We start from the raw sequence: 25,404 nt of genomic DNA on the forward strand, positions 1-25,404 counted from the left end.
CGTAGTATGTGCTTCAGACAATAACTTCTGGGTAAACATTAGTTATTAGAATTCGTTGTCCGTTCCGAACCCATAACATTTCTTAGAATTTTTATTACATAGAGAATTTTAGCATATTGTCTTATTCAATTCAATAATACAATGTTTATTGCTTCAAACGGCAAAATTAATGGTATGAGCATTTTTTTCATTGAAACAATAATTAACTTTTAATCTCAATAAACATTTCCAGTTTGAATAATTTTACAATCATTGCAATAAAATATTTTTAGAAAAGAGAACGATGTTTGTTACTGAAATGGTTTTATTGAATTCAATAAATAGATGTATTTTCTTTCTAGCAATATTTTTTTCACTGAGTAAAGTCCATATCATTAAAAAAACGATTATTTTATTGCATGATTGCAAAAAAGTGTAACGTAACTATAATAACAACTACCGGTGTAAAAACAGATTATTATTTTGGCAACCTATTTACCAACGACCGGTGCGAAAACGGTGTCTAAATAAAATATTATCGTTTAGCGTAATCAAAATACACACGCATTTGCTTACGCACCGGTGCTGATAGTCTAAAGAATTGGATTACGATCCACCACAAATCACTACCGGCTGATTTATAGTAACTAATTACGGAAAACAAGAAAGAAATAAGAACAAAACGTAAGTGAGAATTACAAACGTATGAAACATGAAATGTAATGATTGTTTTACAGGAATTTTTTAACTGTTATAATATACAGACTGTTAAGAAACCGGAATCGTGTCTTGCTTCTTGTTTACCGCCACATTAAAAAATACGTTTATTTTTGTACGGAGATGATTGGACGTACAGCAATCAAATTGAGATCTGCACCAGCAGCCGGAAAAAATCAACCGATAGATGATGAGACCGTCGATGCTTACCGCCTCAATTACTGCGCAGAGGTTAACCATGATATTGTACATCATGAACGGCGCTGTGGTTGTTATAAGTGCCACGCATCTAAAGGAACCGAAAATGAAACATCGATCAACCTTCCTAGTATGGATCTACTAGCTAACACAAATACTTCAGCAATCCCAGTTGCCAGTGTAACATCAATGCCACTTAGTACGGTTTCCCTGGTTTCGGACAATGTGCGCGTTCTGACAAATACTAGTGTACCCGTTTCAAACATGACGTTTCAAACTCTCAGTGTCCATCTCGCTCCCCGTACGCTCATAAGTACTGTGACAAGCCTGCCCTGTCCAATAAATGTACGTACACAAATGTTACCAAACACGTTCGTTGTACCTAACATAACTGCGCAACCACATGTAAACACGATACCACGTCAGTTGGGAACATCATCACCATCAGTTGATGTGTTCTCAGGAGTTGCTAGCCGAAGCCAGTGCGTAACAGTATCATCAAGCATCAATCAGCCGATCCCCTCTACCATGAACATTCCCCTTGCGTCTAGCACCATCATTCACGCAACTGAACCGTTGACTGGACAAATTGTGAACAAACAGCAATCTTTGACATCCGTTCAAGCTCGAAACAACGCGAAGCAGGGTTTCGAGAACATAGGGCGTCAGCATGCTGGAGTAACGAAAACAGAGTTACAAATGCTGGACGAAGATAGGAAATTGCAAGAACAAGAAGATGCGAAGAAGCGTGATTATATTCATAAGCGATACAGCTTACTGATGGAATTGGTCAGCAAAACTTCCTCGGCGATAGATGATGCAAAGAAAGAAACAAATGAAACGATAGGAAATCGGATAAACGATGAAATGAATATTAATCAATATTTCGAACCGCAGCGCGAAACGAACCTGGATGTAGTTCCCTCTATCAGCTCACAATCACAAAATGTCACGATACAACAAATTCCATTGAGAATTGACACCAGCACCCAACAACAACAGCAAAGTTATTCAAGGCCAACCAATACGGCTCAGCATCAAAAAACCAGCCGCTCAGATTAAATCAGCCGATTCAATCCAACATGCTTCAGGGGATAAGGCGGATGGGATTAAATAAAGATTATTCGTCGATTCGCGTCGGAGGAGACAACGGTAATGAAGTACAAGATGTGAGCATTCTTCGCTGCTATCGGTTCTTGACATTACTTGGAACAAATACCCTGATACGACTACACACTTTCGTAGATGCCAGTGAGGTGGGGTGTTCGGTTGTGGTGTATCTTCTGCCCCAGCTAGACAGCGCTATGGCATTTTCAATTGTCGGGGTAAAGTCAAAAGCCGCTCCACTTCCGATAGCACCCATACAAAGACAGGAGTTGCAGAGTGTAGTGATCGGTGCGCGACTAGCTAATACAATAGCCAAAGTGATATTCTTCTGCCTAAACAAATACTTCTGTTGGACCGATAACAGTGATTTCTTATGCCATCTGCATACAGATCACTGTGGTTATTCTTTACATGCAGGCTGGCGAGTAAGCAAGATATTAGTAAATACTAATGTTGGAAACTGGAAATGGGTAAATTCGAAAAACAATAAAACTGTTGTTGCAATAAAACAATCTAGAGCCCAAGACCACAGCATCATCAGTCGATGGTACAAAGGGCCAGAATTCCTATGGAAACACGAGTAACATGGCCAGATAAGCCTTTTCGCACCGGCGAAATGAAAGATTAACAGCCAGCAATCTTCAGACTTTCGCAGCGTTTAGATCACAGCAACTATTCACCATACGTGGGCTGGCTAGTCAACGAGCTTATTATTAATAATAGAAATTGGGAGTGTGTGGACTCGAAGAATAAGGTGGTCGATGAAGCAATCAAACGATCTCGAGCTCCAGATGTCAGTATCAGCAGTCGATGGTTCGAAGGGCCAACATTTCTGTGGCAAGCAAGAGATACATGGACAGTCGATTCTTTTAGCACCGTTGAAACTAAAGAGGGAAGTCGAGCAAGCCTGCTTTATCAAAATAAAACCATGGAACCGTTGTTTCGTATAGAGAAGTTCTCGACATGGAAACACTTATTGCAAACGGCAGCAGCAGTCACCAAATTTACGACTTACGTTCAGAGTGAAATTAAGAACATCGAACTCAAAGCTGGCCAACTTTCAGCGAGTGAGTTGCAACAAGCAACGAATTTGCTTTACCAGCAAGTTCAAAATGCATCGTATTCGAATGAGTTATGTCTTCTAGCGCGTGTTGCATCGGAATGCAAACCTCTTCCAAAACCCAGCCTAGTATATAATCTAAATCCATTCCTCGACAAAGATCGAGTCTTGCGCATGCACGACAGGAACGAGGCGTGTGCATTTGCAATTATGGATGCACCAAACCAGGTTCTAACGGACCAGTACATCATCATGCTATTCATCAACGACTTCCATGTTCGGTATCCTAACCGAAAACTCAAATTCGTTCTAAACGAGACACATAAGATGTTTCGACTTCCGAAACTACAAGGCCTGTACGAAAAAATCAGGGCAGACTGTCTCCTGTGTAAAAATATCGTTCGCCTTCGTCCCAGTGAGTTTTGGCCACGGGTTAGCACCATTGGAATCAATCAAGAGCCATACAATCAGGTGAGATCAGTATCGACTCAGACGAAGACTGGAATTTGTGAACGACCAGCAAGGAAGATCGCCGTTTTAGATGTTCGTCGCGAAGGACACGTAAGCCTGGAATCATGCGTACCTGGGGGGACTGTTACGACCCCTCGGTCGGCACAACTCACCAAGACGATCTTCGATGATCACCCTATAATTAACGACCGCAGCCGTTAGATCATGACTGACAGACCACGAGTAGCGAAAGAAGAAGGATCATCTTTAAAACGTGTTCTGAGGCTAGCAGGTTTGCAGTAGCGCGATAATTTATATATTAAATAGTTACATTGAATTGTATACAAATTTATACGAAGTAAGTCGGTTTTTGAAATGTCCTATATTGAATTGATAACCTACGTGCAAGCATAATTTGTTAACCTATATCCCTTTCTTAACCTATAATTTGACAACCTAAAGAATTGGATTACGATCCACCACAAATCACTACCGGATGATTTATAGTAACTAATTACGGAAAACAAGAAGGAAATAAGAACAAAACGTAAGTGAGAATTACAAACGTATGAAACATGAAATGTAATGATTATTTTACAGGAATTTTTTAACTGTTATAATATACAGACTGTTAAGAAACCGGAATCGTGTCTTGCTTCTTGTTTACCGCCACAGGTGTATTCATCAATAGATGATATGCCAGTAGGATGATGTTAAATGCCTCCAAGTGATCGGTTATATCTTTTACTCGCAAACACTCGAAAGTTAATTTGAACTACTATATCTCATAATTCGTTCTCAAACGGGAATCACAGGTGATACCAGTAGCGCATCATCCTCCATTGATAGCCACGATTGATAGCACTGTGGTGCATGATTTCGATATTTCACTGCTCTCCGTCTTCTACGATTTTCGTAAAGCTGATCATCGCTGCATCGCAGCCCTTCTTTCCACCATCGATTGGGAAAATATTCTGGACCCCGAAGATATCGAAATCGCGTTCAAACTTTTTCCAACGTTCTGGTGTACGTTATTGACAGGCATGTTCCGAAGAAAGTTCACCATCGACAAACCGGCCCCCCATGGCTAACGAGTACGCTGCAACGGCTATCAAGAGAGCTGCCCTGCGGAGATTTACAAAGTATCGCACAATACCATTCACTACGTCAGTCTCAACCACGCATATAAAGAGCCAGTCAATCGGTGTGGAGGTGTGAACATCGTTTTGTTTTCGGGGCATAACTACCATAAACATTGGTCGTTTTTCGAAATTTGACCTGGTATTTGTAAAGGACACCTTAATACATCCACAGGCTGAAGCAATTTAAAATAATCATTTTCTTTTTTGAGATATGGTAGAATGCGTGAAATTCGTCGAATTGACATTTTTTGTTTGGTGGGGAGTTGTGAACCATCGTAAAAAGTATAAGAAATGGATTATTTTGTGGTTTATTTTTATTAGGACTGTAGAAGATAAATTTTAAGATATTTCTTAATGAGATGGACAAGTGATCTGATTCGAAATGAACAGTTGACAACAAGATTCGCGTCAAGGCACCTGAATTCGCGATTGCAGCACGAGGAGATGAAAATTGTGGCAGAACCCTTCTTTTCGCATAAAATTGAACCTTTTTATATCATAATATGTATGAGTCATCCCTGTTAATCGAATGATGATACTGTTCTTTAAAAAAACTATAATACACTGAAATGTATGGTTCACAACTCCCCACTTTACATATCTTCGAAAAATACTTACCTTCATCGACACACTAAAGGTTTATCCAATTTTTTGTCAATGAAAGCCAATTGCCCAAAGAATGTTTTGTCCTAATTTACTTTGAAATCAGCTACATAACGGGACTCCACATACCACAAATACAATTGAGTAAAATTAAACTTTTTGTTTGGTATATTTATTCGCTAGTTACCTTAACACGAGAACATGAGTTAATGAAACATTTGCTAATGAGAAAGTGGTTTCATGACACACTGATAGAATATATTCGTAAATTGCTACAAATTAGTTTCGTACAAAGAATTTTCATAAATTATACGAATTTTTCGTACATATGATGAATCGTTCGTAGCTCTATTGAAAGACTTATTTTTTATTACGAGTTTTTCGTGAAAACCACGAAACGACTTTTGTTGGCTTATTGCGAATTATTAGGCAAACGAATTGTTTGCCGTCATATACAAAAGTCTTTATAATATTTACGAGCACCATTCGTCTAACCGCCAACGTCAAAAGAGCTTCCATAGAGGTATAATATGGAGTTCTTGTTGCTATACGTCACATAATTGTTGATCATCACAACGGATTCGGTCTGACTATTTAGTAACCGTATCCATGTCCGCCGGATTTAGGAAGATTTCCTGAACCTCTTTCGCTTCCAGTTGATACGGATTCAATTGAGCCGTGCTAGTTGGTTTTGTATAAATAAGTTTGAGTTTTTCTCTGTCAAAATCATATGCTATTTAATACGAAAACTTCTCTCAGATGAACGAAATGAATTCGTGCGAGCAACAAGCTTGTTCTTAATATACGCAAACGTTTATTGAAAGAAACGAAACATTTCGTTTCATTCACGAAAAATAATGTCATTATAACCGACAACATTCGTGCAATGTACACTACATAAGTAAAATTTACGAAATCTTTTGTTCATCAAGCGGCCATTTCTTCACACCACAATCTTTCTAGCCCTCAATAGAAGTGAGCAGGTTGAAATAAAATCGATGTTGCCAGATAGATCCGCTTAATTAAAAAAAAATCGGTGCTGTCAAACATCGATCCTAAATGCGACCAACGAAATCGTTCGTAATATACATAAACGTTTATTAAAATAAACGAAACATTTTGTTTCATTCGCGAAAAAAATCTGTGACATTACAGAAAAATCTGTGAATATGGTAACCCTGGTTGTAAATCCGTCTTCATCGGTATTTGCTTCTTTATTGGTGATGCCAGTTGTTGGTTTGGGAGTGGTTTTCGTGGTCGTGGTCTCTTCATTATTGGTTAATTGTATCGATCTTTTTGGTTTATCTGTAAGTGTCGGTATTGGCTATACTAGATAAGTTTTGAATAGTTGCTTCAGCGCATGTTTTCCCGTAGTGGGCTGTCTGGTTACGGAATTGTCGGGGTATACCCGGGGCATGTGTTCAACGTAGTTTGCCTATAGTTTACGCCATCTTCAGTGATTTGCATTCAATAGTATTGTACGAAGGTATTGGTTTAGTCATTCGCATCCTCACAATACGAACGACAATGGGAATATCGATGAAAAAGTTTCTTCGTCATTCGTAATAGATTCCACTTTTCCATATTGCGACATAATTCGATTGCTGTAATCTTAAGGAGTGCGCGTTGCTGGATCGTGGATACGAGCCTCCACCATGTCATTTTCCATATATGTGGGGATCTTGATTCTTATGTTATAAAATGTGAACTATTGTTGCATGTTGTTCTTTGTCATGTTTTTTCTGCTTCTAAACGTAATCAAAACCCAGTTCTTGATGTGGTGTAGCTGAATGTATATAACTTCCGCGAGATTAAGCTCCATTTTAACGATAACTAGTTGTTCCACCTCCTGAACTGTGGGTCTAATATCAGTTTTCTTAAAGTCGATCGAGATTGTGTTATGCAGTAGCACGAGCACTTTTGTTTCTTTTGGCAAATTCATTTCACTGCGCAGATGGGGGCAACGATACAATACTGTTTATGCAAAGGCTATAGAACAAATTGCTGGCTTGCTCACTGGCGCCTATGGCGTAGTGATTTTTTGCTTCTGCTTTGTTGGAGGTCAGAAGATAGACTCATGCGTAGAGATACTGTTTTACACCAAACATAATCCTCTATTATTTCTCAAGAGATTTCTAGTGATGAACCAAACATTCTAAAGTAAACAATACAAACTTGAAAATGTATTTAGAACCGTGAATGTAATGAATATAGCAAGCTGGAGATCAAAAGAAGAGTGCACCAATACCGAGCAATGCAATTAGAAATAAAATAGCATTACGAGCAATCGTAGCCCACATTGGTCTATTTAAGGTTCATCACCTGATCGATTGAAGAAAGTCCTAAGTCTTACCAATTGTGGTTTGTTATCTCATTTTGCAGGAATTCACAAGGTGGTGGACACTCGTCAGCCGGCTACCACAAAAACCACACGTCGTCTTCCCGCCGCAGCAATCAGATGGGCCTAATGGCCCAAGCAGGCAACGAACAGTCACTAAGGCAACGGGCCGTCGCCCGGCTCAAGATGTTCAATTTTAACCTCAGCTGGGATCTACATATGAATCAGTGCAAACCGTGCGGGTAAGTTGGTTGACATTTTCATTTCCTTAATGCGTATCCCATTTCTCGGTGAACCCTTTCTGTCGTCACTTTGACCTAGTTTATTGTCCCCTTGGTGGGGGAATGGAAAGTGTTCTAGTTTCTAACGATGATGATATCTTTTCCTATGCGTGTTCTCTACCATCTTGATTGCAGTCCCAAAAGTGGCAACATCATAACTCGACGCCTCTGCCGCAATCGTCGGGGCGAGGACAATGAACTTTATCGCTCGAACAGCTTCAAATTCGAGCGCTTCGAGCGGAAGGAACATTGCGGAACAGGAACGAGGACACTACGAAAACAGGTGAGTTTTTGTCTGTGCATTTCAATGGGAGGTAATATTCTGTGAGCTGTTTGAACGTTCAGGCACATATATAGGAAACAGAATGAAATCTGCTTGTTGTCCATTCATGACAGCTGATGTATGTGTTAGTGGAGCTTTTCTTGGATGGGTGGACACCGCTTATATACTTTTACACCTCATGTGAGCGGGTTGTGTGGCACTTCGGGATAAAATAAGTTATAGGTATGAATGTATTTTCAATGTTCGTATCAAAAACAAAATTTAATAATAATAATATGAAGACTAATTTTATCATTGTGTCATTATTCCATTTGAAGCTAAGCAATAAAGCAATATTCAAATATTTAGCTTAAAGTCATTGTACCAGTTTTCATCAATTGATTAAATTAGTTTATTTACAACGTTGACACGGCAAAGTAGGATCAATGTGAAGGATTGGGAATGCAAAATACGAGCAATCGCGTTGTATTCTGAATACAACATAGGGTTGACGAGTCTTTATTCATCTCAATGAGATGATCTCATTAGTTAACATGTCACACTATTTCGTTGATAGCTCAGCTAATTGTCACTGGACTTCGCCAAAACAGGTTTCAACACCATTGCTTCGTTCCTATAAATTAATACAATGAAAAATCTGGCCTGGAAAATGTATAATACTTTCGTTTGAGCGAAGCAAAAAGTCGAGTACAGTGCACCCTTATTCATCCTACTATTTAAGCTAATGCGTTGAATTGAGATAGCAGACACTTCTCTAACTAATGAGTTCAAATGGGTGGGATGAATAGAGGTGCTAGGATGAATTAGGGAACTGTTATCCAATGATATTATATTAGTCATATTCATTTATTTCCGTTCTCGACAACCAACCACTGAACTGGAATAACATGTTTTACAATACAAGAAAGTAGTGCACAAGTCTCCATATGTAAATACAAGAACTATTAGCCCTATCATTTTGCCATCTATAGACGATGATTTTGTTCGTTACCCATAATGCACAAATCTGCCTGTAAGTCCAGTTATAGATACTCGTGTATGAGCAAATTGTATTGATAGTGTAAATCACTGTGATACTGTACCCGACATATAGATGTCGTTTTGTATTATAGCAAAAGCTAAGCCTTGCAAAAAAATCGATATTAATTAAGCTTTCACAGTGCGCATCAAACGTGTGGTAACGGGTCCGTGAGTGCTTTTCGTTTCCTTATCGCTTGCGTAGAAATGATGAACAGGATCGGATAAGTCTTTGAGCTGCCGTTATTTAGTGACAGCGAGATTGGAAGACTGATATGCTTCTATTTTTTTTCTGTAAAACCCATCTTATTGAGAGCTCTGGTTCTAGATAGCAATCGAATAAATTTCACCGGTAGTAGCGTATTGCAAGGTTAGTTTAATGACACTAGTAGATAGTAGATTTCTTGCAAGGTTAGTTTAATGACACTAATTATGAAGAGCTTCGAAAAGAGCGAGTAAGGGCTAAATACTTCTGTCCCATCCCAGGAACCTAGGACCAAAGGAGTGCTATTAACCCTCTTACCAAAGTCACTCCGAACGATTTATCAAACCCCCATTAAATTGAAACGGTTGTGTACGGTTGTCCACGTTTCTTCCTTATTCAAGGTTCAAAATAATCCGTTGAATAAATTATTCATTGAATGAATAATTTGATTGCCGTATAATTTTGAATCATCTTTATTTTGTACGCTGCACAGTTGGCCTGGCCGCTTTAATGCTTGTGTCATATTCAATATGTGCCCCACCATTAATAATGACAAGAAAAATTGTGGACGAACGTCTGCAATTTTCCTACATGTGTTGGCTGTGTACGTGTAGACTAGACTAGACTAGACTAATTATAAAGAGCTTCGAAAATATGAATTGTAATATTGAAGTATTGAATTGTAATCCTAGACATTAGTGTTACAATTCATACCGCCTGACAAGTATTTATATTTTAAAATCTGGTACAAACTTCGTTGAACTTATCTAATTTATGTATGTAATATTCGTGTTATAATCACGATTGAACTATATTGTCGAAGAATACAATGCAATCTTCCTTGTCAACCATTTTTTGTTTAACACTATGTAGTATTAAAGAATTTTTGAGATTTCATGCTAGCACCAAGGGGTTCGTATAGGGTAGATGACCGATTTTCGATCAATTATCCGAAAACAAAGTAGCTGAATGCCGTTTGGCCAAATACCTTTTCTGTGGAATAAGTTATTTAACTGAAAATGGTTATTGAAGCTGAAGCTGAAGTGGAAACGTTCCTATGGTCGAAAGAAAATTATAATGTATTTATTTATTTATTTATCTCATCAATTTAAATTAACATAAAATTACTTCGATTCGCTGGCCTCGATCACTGATAGTGAATCAAAGAATCGTAGAATAAATTATCCACTATCGGTAATTCCGCAAGTCACGGGTTCCGGACATATTCCAGAACTAAAGCCACTTCGGTGATGATTGAACCAATTTTCACTAACCTAGTCTGAACTGGAATGTATTTATCCACTCCTCTCCCCTTTCCTCCCAAACCACACCTTAACTCTCGCAACCGCCCCTCAATCTCAGACCACACCTGTATTTCCTTCACCCAGCCGTATACCAAAATATGTTAGGTTGTTCCCAACGCGTCCTCCCCTTCCACTAATTATCCCCCTACTCTCCCCCACCACTCGGAATTTCAAAATATGTTAACAAGAAGACAACATTGGCTTCACGCTGACGAAGCTAATTGAATATTATATATTTGTTTGTTTCAAGAGTGTCAGCATCGACATTGTGCTCATCAGGCTCGTGGCAGTCTTGCACTCATATATACTTACCAAGTGTAATAAGAATGTAATAGGTATTTCCACAATGTTATATTGAATGTAACCAGCTATTAAATCATAGCTTTGCTAAATGAGAAAGGCAAAATTGCACCACTTGGTGGATTAAAACAGGTTTTTACATTCTCTAACTAGTCAATAAATGGCGTAAAAATTCAAAAATTTGACTGATCGTTGCATATATTTTACAATTCGTAAAATGTCGTCAATACTTTTTGCTGATTTTCAAAAAGCTTTAAAAGTCAAAACATGTAGCATCGAAATAAAAAAAATAAATACAATCTACGACCATGTTGAATTCGGTCACAAGTCCAATAAGCGGAGCAATATCGGATCGAATAACCCAAGCACAATTATTCACTTTATAATCACCATTTGGAGTCCTGAGAAAGATGCGTTAAACTGTGCATATATTACAAAGCACCAGAAACTCATCACAACCTAAGAAGTTTTTGATTGCAATTGCATACAAAGTGCCCATCTGCAGTTGAGCTCATACACTGGAAATGTTTACATGTCAGCCATCTATACTTTCCATTTACAAAATTGAAATCAGACCTTATCGAGATGTTTGTTAGGAAACGGAAATTTCTTTGTGGACTTATGTAAAAAGTACAGAAGAACAGATCATGCTAGAAAGAAGGAAAATAACCTCATTAGTTTTAAGTTATTTTCAATAAAATGTGTGTGTACAATATTATAGAAACAAAATTTATGTTTGAAACAAATAAAACACATTTAATAATATTTTCACTCTATTACGATTATTTGGTCAAATAATCGTTTAGATAGAACGACATTCGCCTATGAATCCATTTCGTCCAAATAGCAATCAGTTCGACGGTATTTGACTAAGCAATTTACTTACTCGACCAAACGACTCTATCGAGCATATGACATTCAGCCATATGACATACGACTAAATCCAATTCGACAAACAGTTTTCGTTCAATTGAGACGTTTGGTTAACTGACGCTCTCGGACAAATGGTAAATAGCGTTTAGATCCGGCATTTTGTGTTCTCATGCAAAGTTTAAATTCCATCAAACTTTCATCTATTTATCCTTCCATTTGTTCCAATGGGTTAATATTGATACTATACGCTTCTCTAGATAATGGGTTCAAAAGAATAGGCATAATAGAGAAGCTGCGATGGATTGAATAAGGAAGCATCTCCCCTACTATTAAAATGAATCCATTTTCAGCAAGCACCCGTTTTGATAACAATCAAATATGGTGGAGGAATAATATTTAATCTTTGAAAAGTAATCTAACATGCATTGTACGAAATTGGAGCTGTACTTTTAGAGTATTTGTTTGGCCAGTACATAACAATAGTTTTTGCCAACAACATGTATTGTTCTCACGAGTACTTACCGGAGAAAAACATTCCCCAAAATCCTTTTTCATGCTAGACACTATTGTCTTATCACAAAACACCCTTTTCGCTGCCATTATTTGTCAGCTTCTTTTCCTCAATCTAAAAGCAATAACACTTCAATTCGTTCTTTCCAATAACAAACTTTGTCCTTGCTGTGTTCTTCGTACCTTGCTAGGTTTATATCATTTCCTTACTAACAGGGTTTTTTTTCTCTGGAACAATACTTACCAGAAAGATGAATGCTCGCTCGTCAGTCAGCGGAGATCTTTCCATCCTTTCCAAACGTGGAAAGCACAAACGACCCACAGGAGAAATGCTGTAGAGGCATCGAGTATGGCATCTTGTCGTGAAACGTGCAGTTACTTGCGTATATGTATTCACCTATCGGTGTAACTGTGTCTTTTGAAGTAGAATAAGTAGGGTAAACAGGTCTAAAACGCCCCCCTTAAGCGAAAATATCTATATTTCAACATTCGACACTATGATCTCCGCACCAAATACTCTAATTTATTGTTATATTAGTTATAAATTAGTACCGGTTTTATTAAAAACATTCTAACGCATAGTTTAAACAGTTAAAAAAGTGCCTGTTTGTGTATTTTAGTTTGCACCTTTCGTTCTTATACGTAGTTGAAGTTGGCGAAAAAAAATGTAAAAGTCTTCAATTACTTTGAAACGAATGAGTATTTTTACATACAGTCTTCGACAATATTATGTAGTTTTGATACCTACACATTTATCTTGAACATAGTTTGCACAAAAATTTATATTAGAAAAACTAGATTTAAGGGGGTTGCCATAAAAACGCCTTATAACTCGATTACCTTTAGTCCTATAAGCTCAAGTTCTTCAACAATATTCTTCACTATGAGCATTTCTAAAACATTGTCGAAGACACCAACTTTCTACGTCATCAGTATAAAAAGTTATTTTTTTTAGTTCGATCATAGTAAGCCATGCCTAATTTCAATTGTTATCAGATTGTGGGGAATATTCATACAAACAATTCTTCCAAAGACACCCTGTAAATATATTCGATGGTTTGGCCTCTAGTGAATTAAGTTCACGTTTTTGGCGTTTCCGACCACTGTGAATGGGTGGGGCGTTTTAGCCGGTGATGAACTGCTGTGAATGCATGAATAATTTTACACCTAAAACTCGGCCGTAATATCTTTACGGTAATAAGAAAAAATGCTCTAATAGCAAAACGTTTCATGCTAAAACGGTCCCAACAAAAAGTTCCCCAAACGGAAATAACAACACATTCAAATTTTCTCTGTGTCGCACTCATGTTTCATCAATTCTTATTCAATAAATATTAACGCGTCGGATTTAGAGGTGTGCGCCACGCCGCCGCCGCACAGTGGCGGGTCTTCAAACAAAAGTCGGACAAAACCTCAAATGTTACCCAAATTGGCTGAAAATCACAATTTAAGCTAATTTTGAGGTGCTGAGCTCATTTTTGATGTCAAAAGTCGTAAAATATTAAATGCATTTTTCCATACAGTGTTATTGAACCTTTCTTATAACTATGATTCCGTTTTCATGATAGATTTTCCGTTACTGTTCACCAATTTCAGCAATATCATAAAAATGAAGAACACTACTTTAAATCCATTGTATAACGTGTTGGTTTACTGTAGATTGTCTAACTATTTTACACAAAACACCATGCGCCTCCATATCATCAACAAACCTTCAAAATCTCCTTAAAACTTTTTGCGCACCTAGGCGCAGAACGAGACCATGATATTCGAAAAGTAGAGGTTATTTCCCATAGAATGTATACTATGTGACCGTTCCGAAATGTTTCCGAAATTTGTACAGAATACATTAGTGAAAAAAGTATTTTTGATCTGACCACCTCAAACATATTTAAACTAAAAAGTCATAGTTCCAAGCAAATTTACCAAATGTATTTTATTCACTAACCAACTACTTTCATTCCTCTACACAATGAGGGTAGTTGTGCTAAAATCGGACCAAAATCAAAAGAGCAACATGCATATGAAGTGAACAGAGCAATGGTGGTTTCGGAAATGAAAATCATTAAAAAATCCGGACTTTGCTACGTTTAAACTCTTGTTAAAAATCTTGTTCTTATCCAATGACCATAAAATTTTGAATATACATCATTCAATACATGAGAAATTTGGGAAAAATATAAATATTTCAAAAATAAATTTTTGAGGTTTTGGCCAGCCTCCAGCCACTGTGCGCCGCTGCGCCGCGTTGGCGTTTGCATGTCAAAATAGTGAGCACATCGGCGCGAGGCCGGCGCCGCCGATTTTTACCTGAATCCGGCGGCGCGGCGCACACCTCTAATCGGATTGTCTGGAAGTGTGTAGCACTTCGCTTGTCATTGTATTGCGCATCAAGCGAAGTGAATACAATGAGGATAAAGACGAGGTTCGATTTTTTTTTCTACACGACACATTCCGTATTTGAAGATCGGCTCACACTCGGCTAGCTTCAAAGCACAGTCAGAAAAAAACGACTCGGAATAGTGGTGGGGTACTTCGGCCGGTGTTAAATTTAAATTTCTTTTCTATCACGGACGTTAACAGCAAGGTAGCGACTACACAAAACATGAACAGTCCTTCCCGTCATGTACGGGAAGCATGGTTTGGATCCACGTATCCGAACCGAGGGTCCGGATCCAGACACTTGTCTGGATCTAAGCACCAAGTCTGGGCCTGGTCCGGACTTGGAAAGGGGAAAAGGGGATGGGCTAGATCTGGTTACTGGTCCAGATCCGGAAACTGGTTCGGATCTGGGTACTGGTCCGGATCCGGGAGGTCCGGATTTGGGAACTGGTCCGGATCCGAGAACTACCCACACAGTAAAAAATCCACAATTCCGGCTGGTTTCTACCAATATAGGGGCAGATTCCAGCCTGAATTTGGTTGGATATCCGCCAGGATTCCGGTTGGTTTGACTCGGTACTAATACTATCATAGAAATCTACCGAATATCCAATATGCGGACAGAGCCGAGGTTGCCACATACTGGAAAAGTGTTTGATTGTGTGATGCACATACATGAACAGCAACCGAAATTCGTCATTCCACCGTTTACTACATTTGTGGGAATATGAGTTAAATACCGCAATGCGCAAATGCGCGGTCTGTTACCGAAAAGACAATAGAATCTTACCTAAAAGTAATAGAAACCTTCCCCGTCGGATTTTGGGTGTACACGCACACATAGTTTTAAGCAAGGCAAAAACTACGATAGTAACTACAATATTCTTGTAAGCTACTTGAAATATTTCTATCAAATCCAACTGTTTCTAATAGGTTGTAATGCTATTGGAAACAGTGGGAACTTACATCAAAATAGCTATTTTGAAACTTTTGTGTAGGGGAGCACGGGGCTAGTTGGCGGTTGGGGTAAGTTGGCGGAATCTCTTTTTCTCCGTTTCTACTAGACATATAGCGTTGCTTCCGTTGTGTATCTCAAGCATCATTAAACATATTATCCAATGTGTTTTTGTGCCAAAACATTTTGTTTTGCAGAAGTTGTGGGAGATAATGTGTTTTCGAGCATACTAAGTAAATTTTCTTTGAACATTTTGTGTTATTTAAGGTGATTTTAAATCTGTTCCACGAATGATTACATTTTTCGATAGTGCGTGAAAAATGCGTTCAGTATCCATATAGATATTACACCTATCCGCAAACAAACGTTATTTTTTAAATAATTTTGTATGAAATATGCGGATGGGGTAAGTTGGTGGTGACGCACGCGGGGCAAGTTGGCGGTACTATTTACAGTGCAAAATAGCCATCAAATATTTTTATTTCTGAAAATCACTTCAAAGTAAGAAAATCTTTTACTTGTGTATCTCGTCAATGCAGAAGACATTTACTTATGCCAATCGCCTGAAGAATTTCGAAAATTTGCTTTTGAATATGGGGTACGTGTCGAAGTCAAAATGCCGCGGTATTGAGACTGAAATATAATTGTATATGTCCGTTAATATACGGTTTTATTGAAAAGACATTCAGTACGTTGCATAAGAACCCCAGAAGTAATTGAATCTCCATTTAATTGCTTATTTTCTGGCATACACATATATACCGCCAACTTATCCCGGCATCGGGGTAAGTTGGTAGGCTTTCCGTGTCTCATATGGTTGTCTATAAAAACAAAGACAATGAAATAAACATTTTGATAAAATTCAGGGATGTTTCCAACAGTCTACCGTTTTATGCAACATGTTCTTTTTTACAAGATCTCCCCAAATCAAAGTAGTAAAAAATGAAAACTGGAAACACCGCCAAATAGCCCCGGTCTCCCCTATATTGTTGTTTTGCAACGTATTAAAAATACCAAACTAACTTAGTACCTTGATTTCATGAAACGATACTGTTATCAGTCATTTTTACTTTTTAGACAATTCAGGAATCTTGGGAATTGAAGAGGGGCATTTTGCCCCGGTGCGTGGGTGTATTATACCCTTTTACCCTAATGCTTTTAACGGTTCAATATAGGGAGTGATAGATTTGAATATTGATTTATAGTGCAAAATTCCCAAAATGAGAAAATAGTCCAAATTTTTGTGCATAAGGACACAAGACCTAACTTAAAGTGACCCTGTGTCTTGTTGGTTTTTTTCATGCCATTTAACACCACTTTCTCGATGAGCCATTCAGCTCCCGGTTTTTCTCGCGAACTACTCGATCTAGTCCACGGCGTTGAAACTAGTTTACGCCGACAGAGAGTTCCCCGGTGAAAGTTGTTCTCCCGATATCGATTCTTCTTTCGATCTAGCCTACACCGGCGGAGAGTTTCCTGGCGGTCATTGCTTTCCCGAAACCGTTGCTCACTGCTCATCACGTCATTTCTGCTGTAAGGCGGTCATAATTTGCGTTAGCACTCGGTTGACCGCGTACCACTTGCTTACATCGCTTGTCATTCTGTAGACGACATTATCCGGGTTGATGTCCGGTCCTCCCGTTTCAAGCAAGCATCTACCTGCGAGTCGCTTCGAACTTCGGACATTCGAATAGCATATGTTCCGGTGTCTCCACGACATTCTCACACTCCGGACTTTCTGAAGCAGCCGTGGTCCGCCAGGAGCCATTTATTTGGATCGGAGTCCTGGTTCCGGAGAGACGAGTTGAATAGTGCGGTTACACATCAAAGTCCCATATTAGCTACGGCTCGTCCTAGAGCTGCATACGATCACCTAAACGCATTAATGATGCGACTGCATGCCGGAAGGTTCATTTCGAAAACTCGAACTGTAATCAATTACGTGTGAACTGTCATCTCTTCTGCTCCTTAGGCAATTGAGCCCAAACCGGCTGCGTACAGCTTGATATGCTTGTGTTGATAATTTTAGATTGTCATATGTTCAAATCGGTTGACGAGTTTCCTTTTGTTTTGTTGTGCTGCTATTACATGTGATAAGACGGAAATGGCGAATATGCAAAACATGATCCCAGCATCACTAACAAATTCCTCTGTTTGACAGAAAAACAAACCGTTTTATATTCAAAGCCAAACGACAGCTAACCCATTCTTTGCTTCCCGCTATTTAGACGAAAACATCAAATATTCTCCAGCATAATAATTTTATTTATTTTATTTATGCCCGCCATCCTATACCTCTTCGTCCTGTGGAATATGTATCCATATTTGAATTGGTGGTGGCCTGCCCGACCAATCGCCAACTCCTGTGCAAAACATCCTCCCGGCAGCACTCTTTGCTGTGGATTTATACCGTAGCATATATGGAACCCTCCAGTTCCGAACAGACCACCGAGTAAAACCCTACTGCAATGTCATCTCCGACCGCCAGAGAATTCACCACCAGGAAGCAACGCTAGATCATTACCATGCGTTTAGCATTTCTGTGTTGTTGAGCACAAAAAAGAAGAGAAATGTATTCAAACATTTCCCTTCGTTTTCGTGTGGCTTTTCCTCCAGTAGCATCAATTCTATTTCTATATGATGCAGCCGGACCAGATGGTATATCAACCGGGGGTTGGGGATAGGACCATTCGTTAAGTGCGCCCCTTTAGCGTAAAACGTCCACTTTGCGACCAGAAAATATCACATCACTGTGACCACATGTGTCATGTGCTTCGCAGGACTGAAGTTGAACCGTATGAGAAGCCCGTTATACTGTCCACCAAAAAGCCATACCGATTGTCTACATTTAGATACAAAAATGAAGCAACAGACGCAAATTATGAACGTTTTCTTTCCATGCATAGTTTGTTTTCGGCAGCTCTGCGAACTATGTCTTGTTGGTATGTTATTTATGCTGGTGCGGGAAATAGTTTTACTTTGATAATGAAGAATGCAACAGTTTCATCTTCGCAGAAAATATGATGAATTAGATCGTATTACTTTATTGATAGAGTGAGTGGGATTGTGTACATTTGATTTTATTCTTACCAGATTTTAATCACGTTCCTGTATTCGAATCACCATAATGCGCATTATGCTTTATTTGGTATGCATTAAAAGTATCACCGAACAAATAAATAATATACCAAATATGGTATCCGATATGTTTGGACAAATATGTTCAAGATTTGGAACCGATTAAAAGACATATTTAAAAAAAATTGTTTATGCGATACAGAAAGCTTTAGTATATTCATTAAATTTATATATAATAACTAAACATTTGAAAGTATTTTCTCAAATTTTCCTTGCAAAATATTGACAATTTATCGAAGGACAGTGAATCTCCGACAGCGCTTCGATTTTTTTTGCGGTGTGCATCATAATTCCAAATCTACTAGACCAAAATTTCGTAAGTACTAAAACATTCACCTTAATACCAGGGTGTTATCAAGTTTGCGCGATCGCGGATCTAGGTGTGCGTGGTCGATCATGAAAGCGTTCGTATATCAACGTGTTTGTCGCGTATGCTTGCGTGCATGAGACTTCGCGTGAATAAATTCGATTTTGTAACCGGGTGAACATTCACATATTCGCGTGCGTTCTTGGATGGTCACGCGGACCGTCATTCTGATATTTAGTTTTCGATGTACGGTTCACATTCTGACAGGGAGTGAGTTACACTCATATCATGTCGCCATGGAACGTGTTGTCCAGTGGATATGAGAGCTTTCTTTTTTAATTGGTCCAGTTGAACGAACGGACCTAGACTTTTGGTATCGAGGGTAGAGACTTCCTGAAGTGACCGATTCTTGATAGCGCGAGCGCGGAAGATTGTTTGTTCACGCTTAAGACCGCGTTTGAAAATTTATAGGTGCTGATGAGACGCTCATATTATCACCGTGATGTTATAATGTCTGCGAGAAAGTGGATGTAGGTTGCATGGATGCTCGCGAACGGCTCAAGCATTTGTATGTTATGGTGTTTGTTGCGTATATGTGACTTCGCGTGTATAAATTCTATTTGTATGTCGCCATGAAACGTGTTGTTTAGTGGATAACGTCAGAGTTTATAAAGAACAGTTGCGCAAAGACTGAAGCAAATCTACCTATCGAACACTAAAAATGTCTACCTATCGGACACGAAGAATAACAATGCTCGAATGCGTGGGGAGTATCGTTATTATGTGATTATATTTATGAGAAAAATTGAATGCTGTAATATTAACATTATTTCAAACCAGGAATATTTCGCTTAAAGATATAATTATTAAAAAATATATGTGCACTGATCTTTAAATTTGGCACTATTTCAAACACCGGAATAGCTCTGGGTAGTGTTAAAAATCTTCCACCGACAGTGGGAATATGAAGGTAATTCTCATAGTTAAAGTGCAACTAAAATTTTGACAAATTTGTGTTTGCATTCCTTTTATATTTATGTACTTATTCAAATTTATCTTACGCTGCAAACTCGTCTGTTTTTTGTCACTCCCCAATCCGACAGCAAGCGGCAAAAACCAATACATTTCGTTCTTAGTTGCGGATTAGTTGGGAACCGGAAAAAGCTTAAATTCTTTATACGATGTTATTTATCGTACTGATTTTTACAAAATAAAACTAAACGTTTAATTTTAAAATTTTAAATGCACAAAATTAACTGCTAACTGAACTGCCCATAACAGCATAAGAGTCCCATGTTGAAAAACAGCAAGCCGAGAAAAACGCTGTTCAAGATTGTCCCATCCATTGAACCAAATGGATGGGACAACCATGTTTTGGAATTTTTTTTTGATTTATATACCATTTTTTTTATTCATTTCGTTTATTTGATAGGCACAAATGCGGTAGCTTGGCGGTGCCAAATGCTTATGTTTTTACATTTTGGATATCTTAAAACTAGGAGCTTACAATGTTGAAATATTTTTTTTTACAAAGGAAAAAAAAGTTTACAGCTATCTTAAGACTAGAAATAAGATTCAATAAACAAGAGAGGGCCAAAAGATTTTTTTATGAAAAAATTTAAAACAAGGGATTCACTTTGATATACAAGAGGGGGAGTAATAGTATTTTACGAAACATTTTACGGTTATCTTAAAACTAACAATATAGTTTAGTACACAAAAGGGGGAAATTTATATACCATTGTTTATATACCATTCACTAATCACCGGGGTGTTATCCTGTTTGCGAGATCGTGGGCGTAGGTGTGCGTGGATGATCGAGAAGGACTCGAGTGTTGTCGTGTGTGCTAGCGTGTATGTAACTTCGCGTGTATACACTATTTTTTATAAGATTGTGGCCATTAGCCGTATTCGCGTGTTCTTGAATGATCGCACGCGGACCGTGAATATACTTAATTATCAGTGTATAGTTCAGAAGCTATTATAGAGTGAGCTCACCCATTTCACTAAAGTTCTCGGTCACGTGTTGTTTAGTTTTTTATCTATTGGTCCAACTGAAGGCATAAGTTTGGGCTGCTAGGATCAAGGGTAGAGACTTATGGACGTGACTGACTCATGATTCCGCGAGCGATGGGTCGATGCTTGAGACCGCGTTTGTAAAACTATGTGTTAAAACGTTCATTTAATTACCGGGGTGTTTGCACCTTTGGAATGATGGAAATTGTGATTATATATGAGAGAATAAGCAATTCATTGTGTTAGGTGTTACCATGGATCTAATATAAGCTATGGCAATAAAAAAATATCGTTCCAGATAAAGAAAAAAAATTAAGTAGAAGCGAAATTGATCGATATTATTTTTGGTACACATGAGTAGCGGAAAAGGAAACTACTAGAAGTGCAAAAAACAGATTAATGAAGTAGAAGAAGAAAACTATTTAATATGCAATCAAACTACTTGAAATCGTCCAAAGTCCAGCAAATGATATTTATTTATCATTAACGACACTTACATTCCGTTAGAAGTTTTTCATGCTATGCTGACCGGGAATAGATGATTCACGTGCATCGGTGAATTAATTAACCTTAATTTATCAAATCCAATTTTCCCGAATGCACGAGTTGAACACCGCTGAAAGGACCAACGATTCGCAAGAAGGATTACCAGAAGGGGAACAACTTGACAGCTCCTATACAAATCGTTGAAGCCACTATTTTGGGTCTGTGGGTACAAAATGGCGGATCAATCTTTATTCAAGACCAATTTCTAATAAAAGCATAAACTTGTTTACAGTGAAAATTTTCTCATTCAGTTTTTTTACTTTTGATAATATATTTTTGAAGACTTTTCGGAGGTTTTGTATTGTTTGGTTAGAAAATTAATGCATCTGTACTCCGATCATCAAGCTGCGTGCACCTTGATTTAGTTATTGTAAACATGGCAAAACTGGACTGTTTCTCTCCTTCTCCGATAAAAAACGAGCTATCATCACTTCTGAAATTCGCGGTAATCTTTGCACCGTAAATGTCATAAACAAACGACGTCAATCACGTCTTGTTAAATGTGAAGTAAAAATGACAATCACAAAGCTAAATGTATTTAAGAATTAACGACAAACTTTCGAGAATAGACCTTTCTCGTCAAAAATTTTTATATGATAGGATGCTTCCTTTTTATCCCCAATTCGTTACTTCCTATTGCCGCGATGATTTGGTATCTCTAACTATTGAAAAAATCAAAAATAGTGCAAGCTGCTCATTTAACCCCATATTCTGAATACCTATCTTGCCTTGTTTCCCCGTATTTTTACACCATTTGGATGAATTTCCTGTGGGGAATACTAAAAGGATGCCAGATCTGCATATATATTAGTAAATCTGTAGATTTTGCGTTTTCACTGCAGATCTTTTGCAGATTACAAATATTTAGCAGAACAAAGCCTATGCCAGCCAATTTATACACCAGCCTTCAACATTTTTGATCATTTAAATTATATACATACTACATTTCTACGTCGCATTTATTGAAGATTTTTGTAGCAATCTGCAGACTTTTATATTTTTATTGTAGGCTATTGTTTAAATAGACCTGGCATCACTGATGCTGAAATGATTCATTCATATACCTGTCAAAAATATAGAGGATTGTGTGAAAATGTATAACCTCACTTTTCTGACAGTTCGGTGTGCTTGTTTACCTAAGATTTGTTTACACGGACTTTTAAAATTTACATTACTTGAATACTTTCGATGCTCTTTGAAAGAATATCAACTCAAGAGGGATAAGGATTGGAACTATGGTAACCTGGTTCATACATTGACCAATCGGCGCTGGATGTAAAACCCGGTGGCATATGCTGAATCGAAAGATCAAGCATTGGGCTATAAAACGATTGCTTTCTGGATGATGGATAAGGATTTGTACACATTTGTTTGTTTGCTCGTGGGTTAATTCCTAACACGATGATCCGATTGATTATTCATTTTTAGGCTCGTTTTTAGGTGGTGAAGTTTACCTGAACTTTATAGGTAACGAATTCGGTCGATGATAAGTTGTTGAAATGATCGTTCAATGCCCATACCGAAAAACGTTTCCATTGGTCAGAATGCCTACCAGCGTATGATAGCTGCAAACATGAGGACAACAAGGTTATCGCTTTCGAATGGAACAATTATTTATTATTCGTGTTCAAGTTCCATTTCAGCAAAAGTTTCGTCGATTGACGATTATCGCATTGTCGTTGATTTAGCCGGCAAATGCAAAACAGTGCTCGGCACTGACGATAAGGAGTAAAAAGGATTTGATAGGAGTGATAAGAATGCAGAGCAGGGAGGAGAAATTATATGTAAATTTATATTATATCCCGAGTTGCCATCATTTTTGCACCGCAATAAAGCTTTCTGCAACTGCTGTGAATGTATATGTGTCGCCGGTGCCGTGTGTTATGGTGGTACCGGACGGAACCGTTGGTCAGCAGACCGTCCTTGTTGTACTGGTCATAGATGCGACGTTTTTTCTCATCTGATAGCACTTGACATGTTTCGGAGATCTGTCTTAACGCTCTCTACTTAGCGCAGGATACGCGAAACCGCTGCTAGCTTTCGAAAGAAAATTCCTAGCTGCTGCTACTCTATCAGTCTCTCTCGACTGAGGACTACAATTTCGGTCGACTAAATTGTGCTATGAAAATTGTACTTCCTGGAATTTCACCTAACGAGATCAATTCATTGTGAGGAATTTCGCTGCGTTCCAATATTGCTTGCCTCTGTAGGTGATGATGTGTGTGGATTCACTTCGGCAGCCAGGTCTTATGTTTTGGGTAATTTTGCTATCTTATTCTGCTGAATAAATCATTTTGGTAAAGCCTCTACGTTATACTATGGTCACTTTAAAAACGCATTGCTATTTAATCTTGTAGCTCTTGGCAAGTCAGTCCTGGCACTGTTCTCGACTAATCCTGGCACTATACCGCTGACGTTGCACTTATTACGGTGATCAAATTTGGCGAGAGCGGCAGTGGTTTCGTCGGAATTGTTCACTCGACAAGCAGGAAGTGCAAGGACTCTGCTACTTATGCCTGAGCCCCTCGTTGAAACCTTCGTCCTGTCGGAGTGTTAGCTTCGTCCGATACCGGAGCGTATTGCTGAACCGAAGCAGTCTGCTACTGGCGCTGCTTCCTTCGAATCGGAATCGCTGAATATTCCCGTTAGCCGAATGTCCAACGTGGCCGAAGGCAAACCGATTGCAGCAACACCACCAACCGTAGCTGAAATTTTAGCCTTTAATCCAAGTCCCTGTCATTGACATAGCGACAGACGAGTGCGACGCAGGTTGGACCATCGGTTGACTCGGTGCCGGACAGGGCGAAACAGCTGCAACAGGAGCGGACCTAGTATGGGGTGTAAAGGTCATCAATTGCCATAGATCACCAAAATGCTCTGCGACTAACATTGTGAACAAAACAAACCAAACGAAATTGATCGCAACAACGATAAAATAATCTAAATTCTACCCAAACATATGAAAATGAGAAAAAGGCAACAGAAGTTTTGGTCGAATTCATTATAATTCTATTTAAAAATTGGATACTGTTTTATTTAGTTTGATTGCGCATATTGTTTACATCAGACACACCCCTTAATTCATTGAGTACGTATTTCACTGCCTTTATAATCCTTTTGGAATCATTTAGAATAATCCTTTATAATCATTTTATAATAAGTGTATTGCTAGTTAGGACTTTTATATCAGCCGGGCTCTTTTATAATTTGTTATAAAATCATTATCAAAATTCTTCATAATTCAATGTTGCGTTATGTTTATGTACATGGCCAGATAGATAGTTTTTAACTGGGACGGAACGTGTGGATACGAAAAAACCTAATGTCAATTGTAGCCAGGGGGAGCTGTCAAATGCAGCCAAAGGGAACCGTCAAATGCAGTCAGGGGGGACTGTCGAATGTAGCCAGTCCATTTAAAATATGTGAGGAAGAAAGAGTGGCTATGCAAGACAAGAGATAAAATGAATAGAAAAAAGAAAAAGAAAACATCTATCCACAGGTTCTGTCCCAGAATTTTAATAGAGAACATCAAAATTCGATTTGTTTGCATTTGACAGTAGGCCTTTTTCAAATGTTTGGCTAGAAATTCCTTGCTTCTTCAATGAATCATGTACAAGAAAAGTAAAAATGTTAAATTTAACGGAACAATGTATGATGCCGACATCAATTAAAAATACAGCTGAGCGACCTTGT

At 38.3% G+C, this 25,404-nt stretch overlaps 1 protein-coding gene across 1 annotated transcript in view; it reads left to right on the forward strand.

The window, feature by feature from the left end:
* The window catches only part of LOC131689775 (uncharacterized), a 471,887-nt gene that overhangs the window by 17,972 nt on the left and 428,511 nt on the right, over positions 1-25,404 (forward strand). Inside the window, exons 2-3 of the mRNA XM_058975067.1 lie at positions 7,639-7,836; positions 8,011-8,158. Coding sequence (XP_058831050.1) covers positions 7,639-7,836; positions 8,011-8,158 — 346 coding nt within the window. The remainder of the gene's footprint in view (positions 1-7,638; positions 7,837-8,010; positions 8,159-25,404) is intronic.

The sequence above is a fragment of the Topomyia yanbarensis genome, chromosome 3 (genome assembly GCF_030247195.1).
Source record: "Topomyia yanbarensis strain Yona2022 chromosome 3, ASM3024719v1, whole genome shotgun sequence".
Taxonomy (NCBI): Eukaryota; Metazoa; Arthropoda; class Insecta; order Diptera; family Culicidae; genus Topomyia; species Topomyia yanbarensis.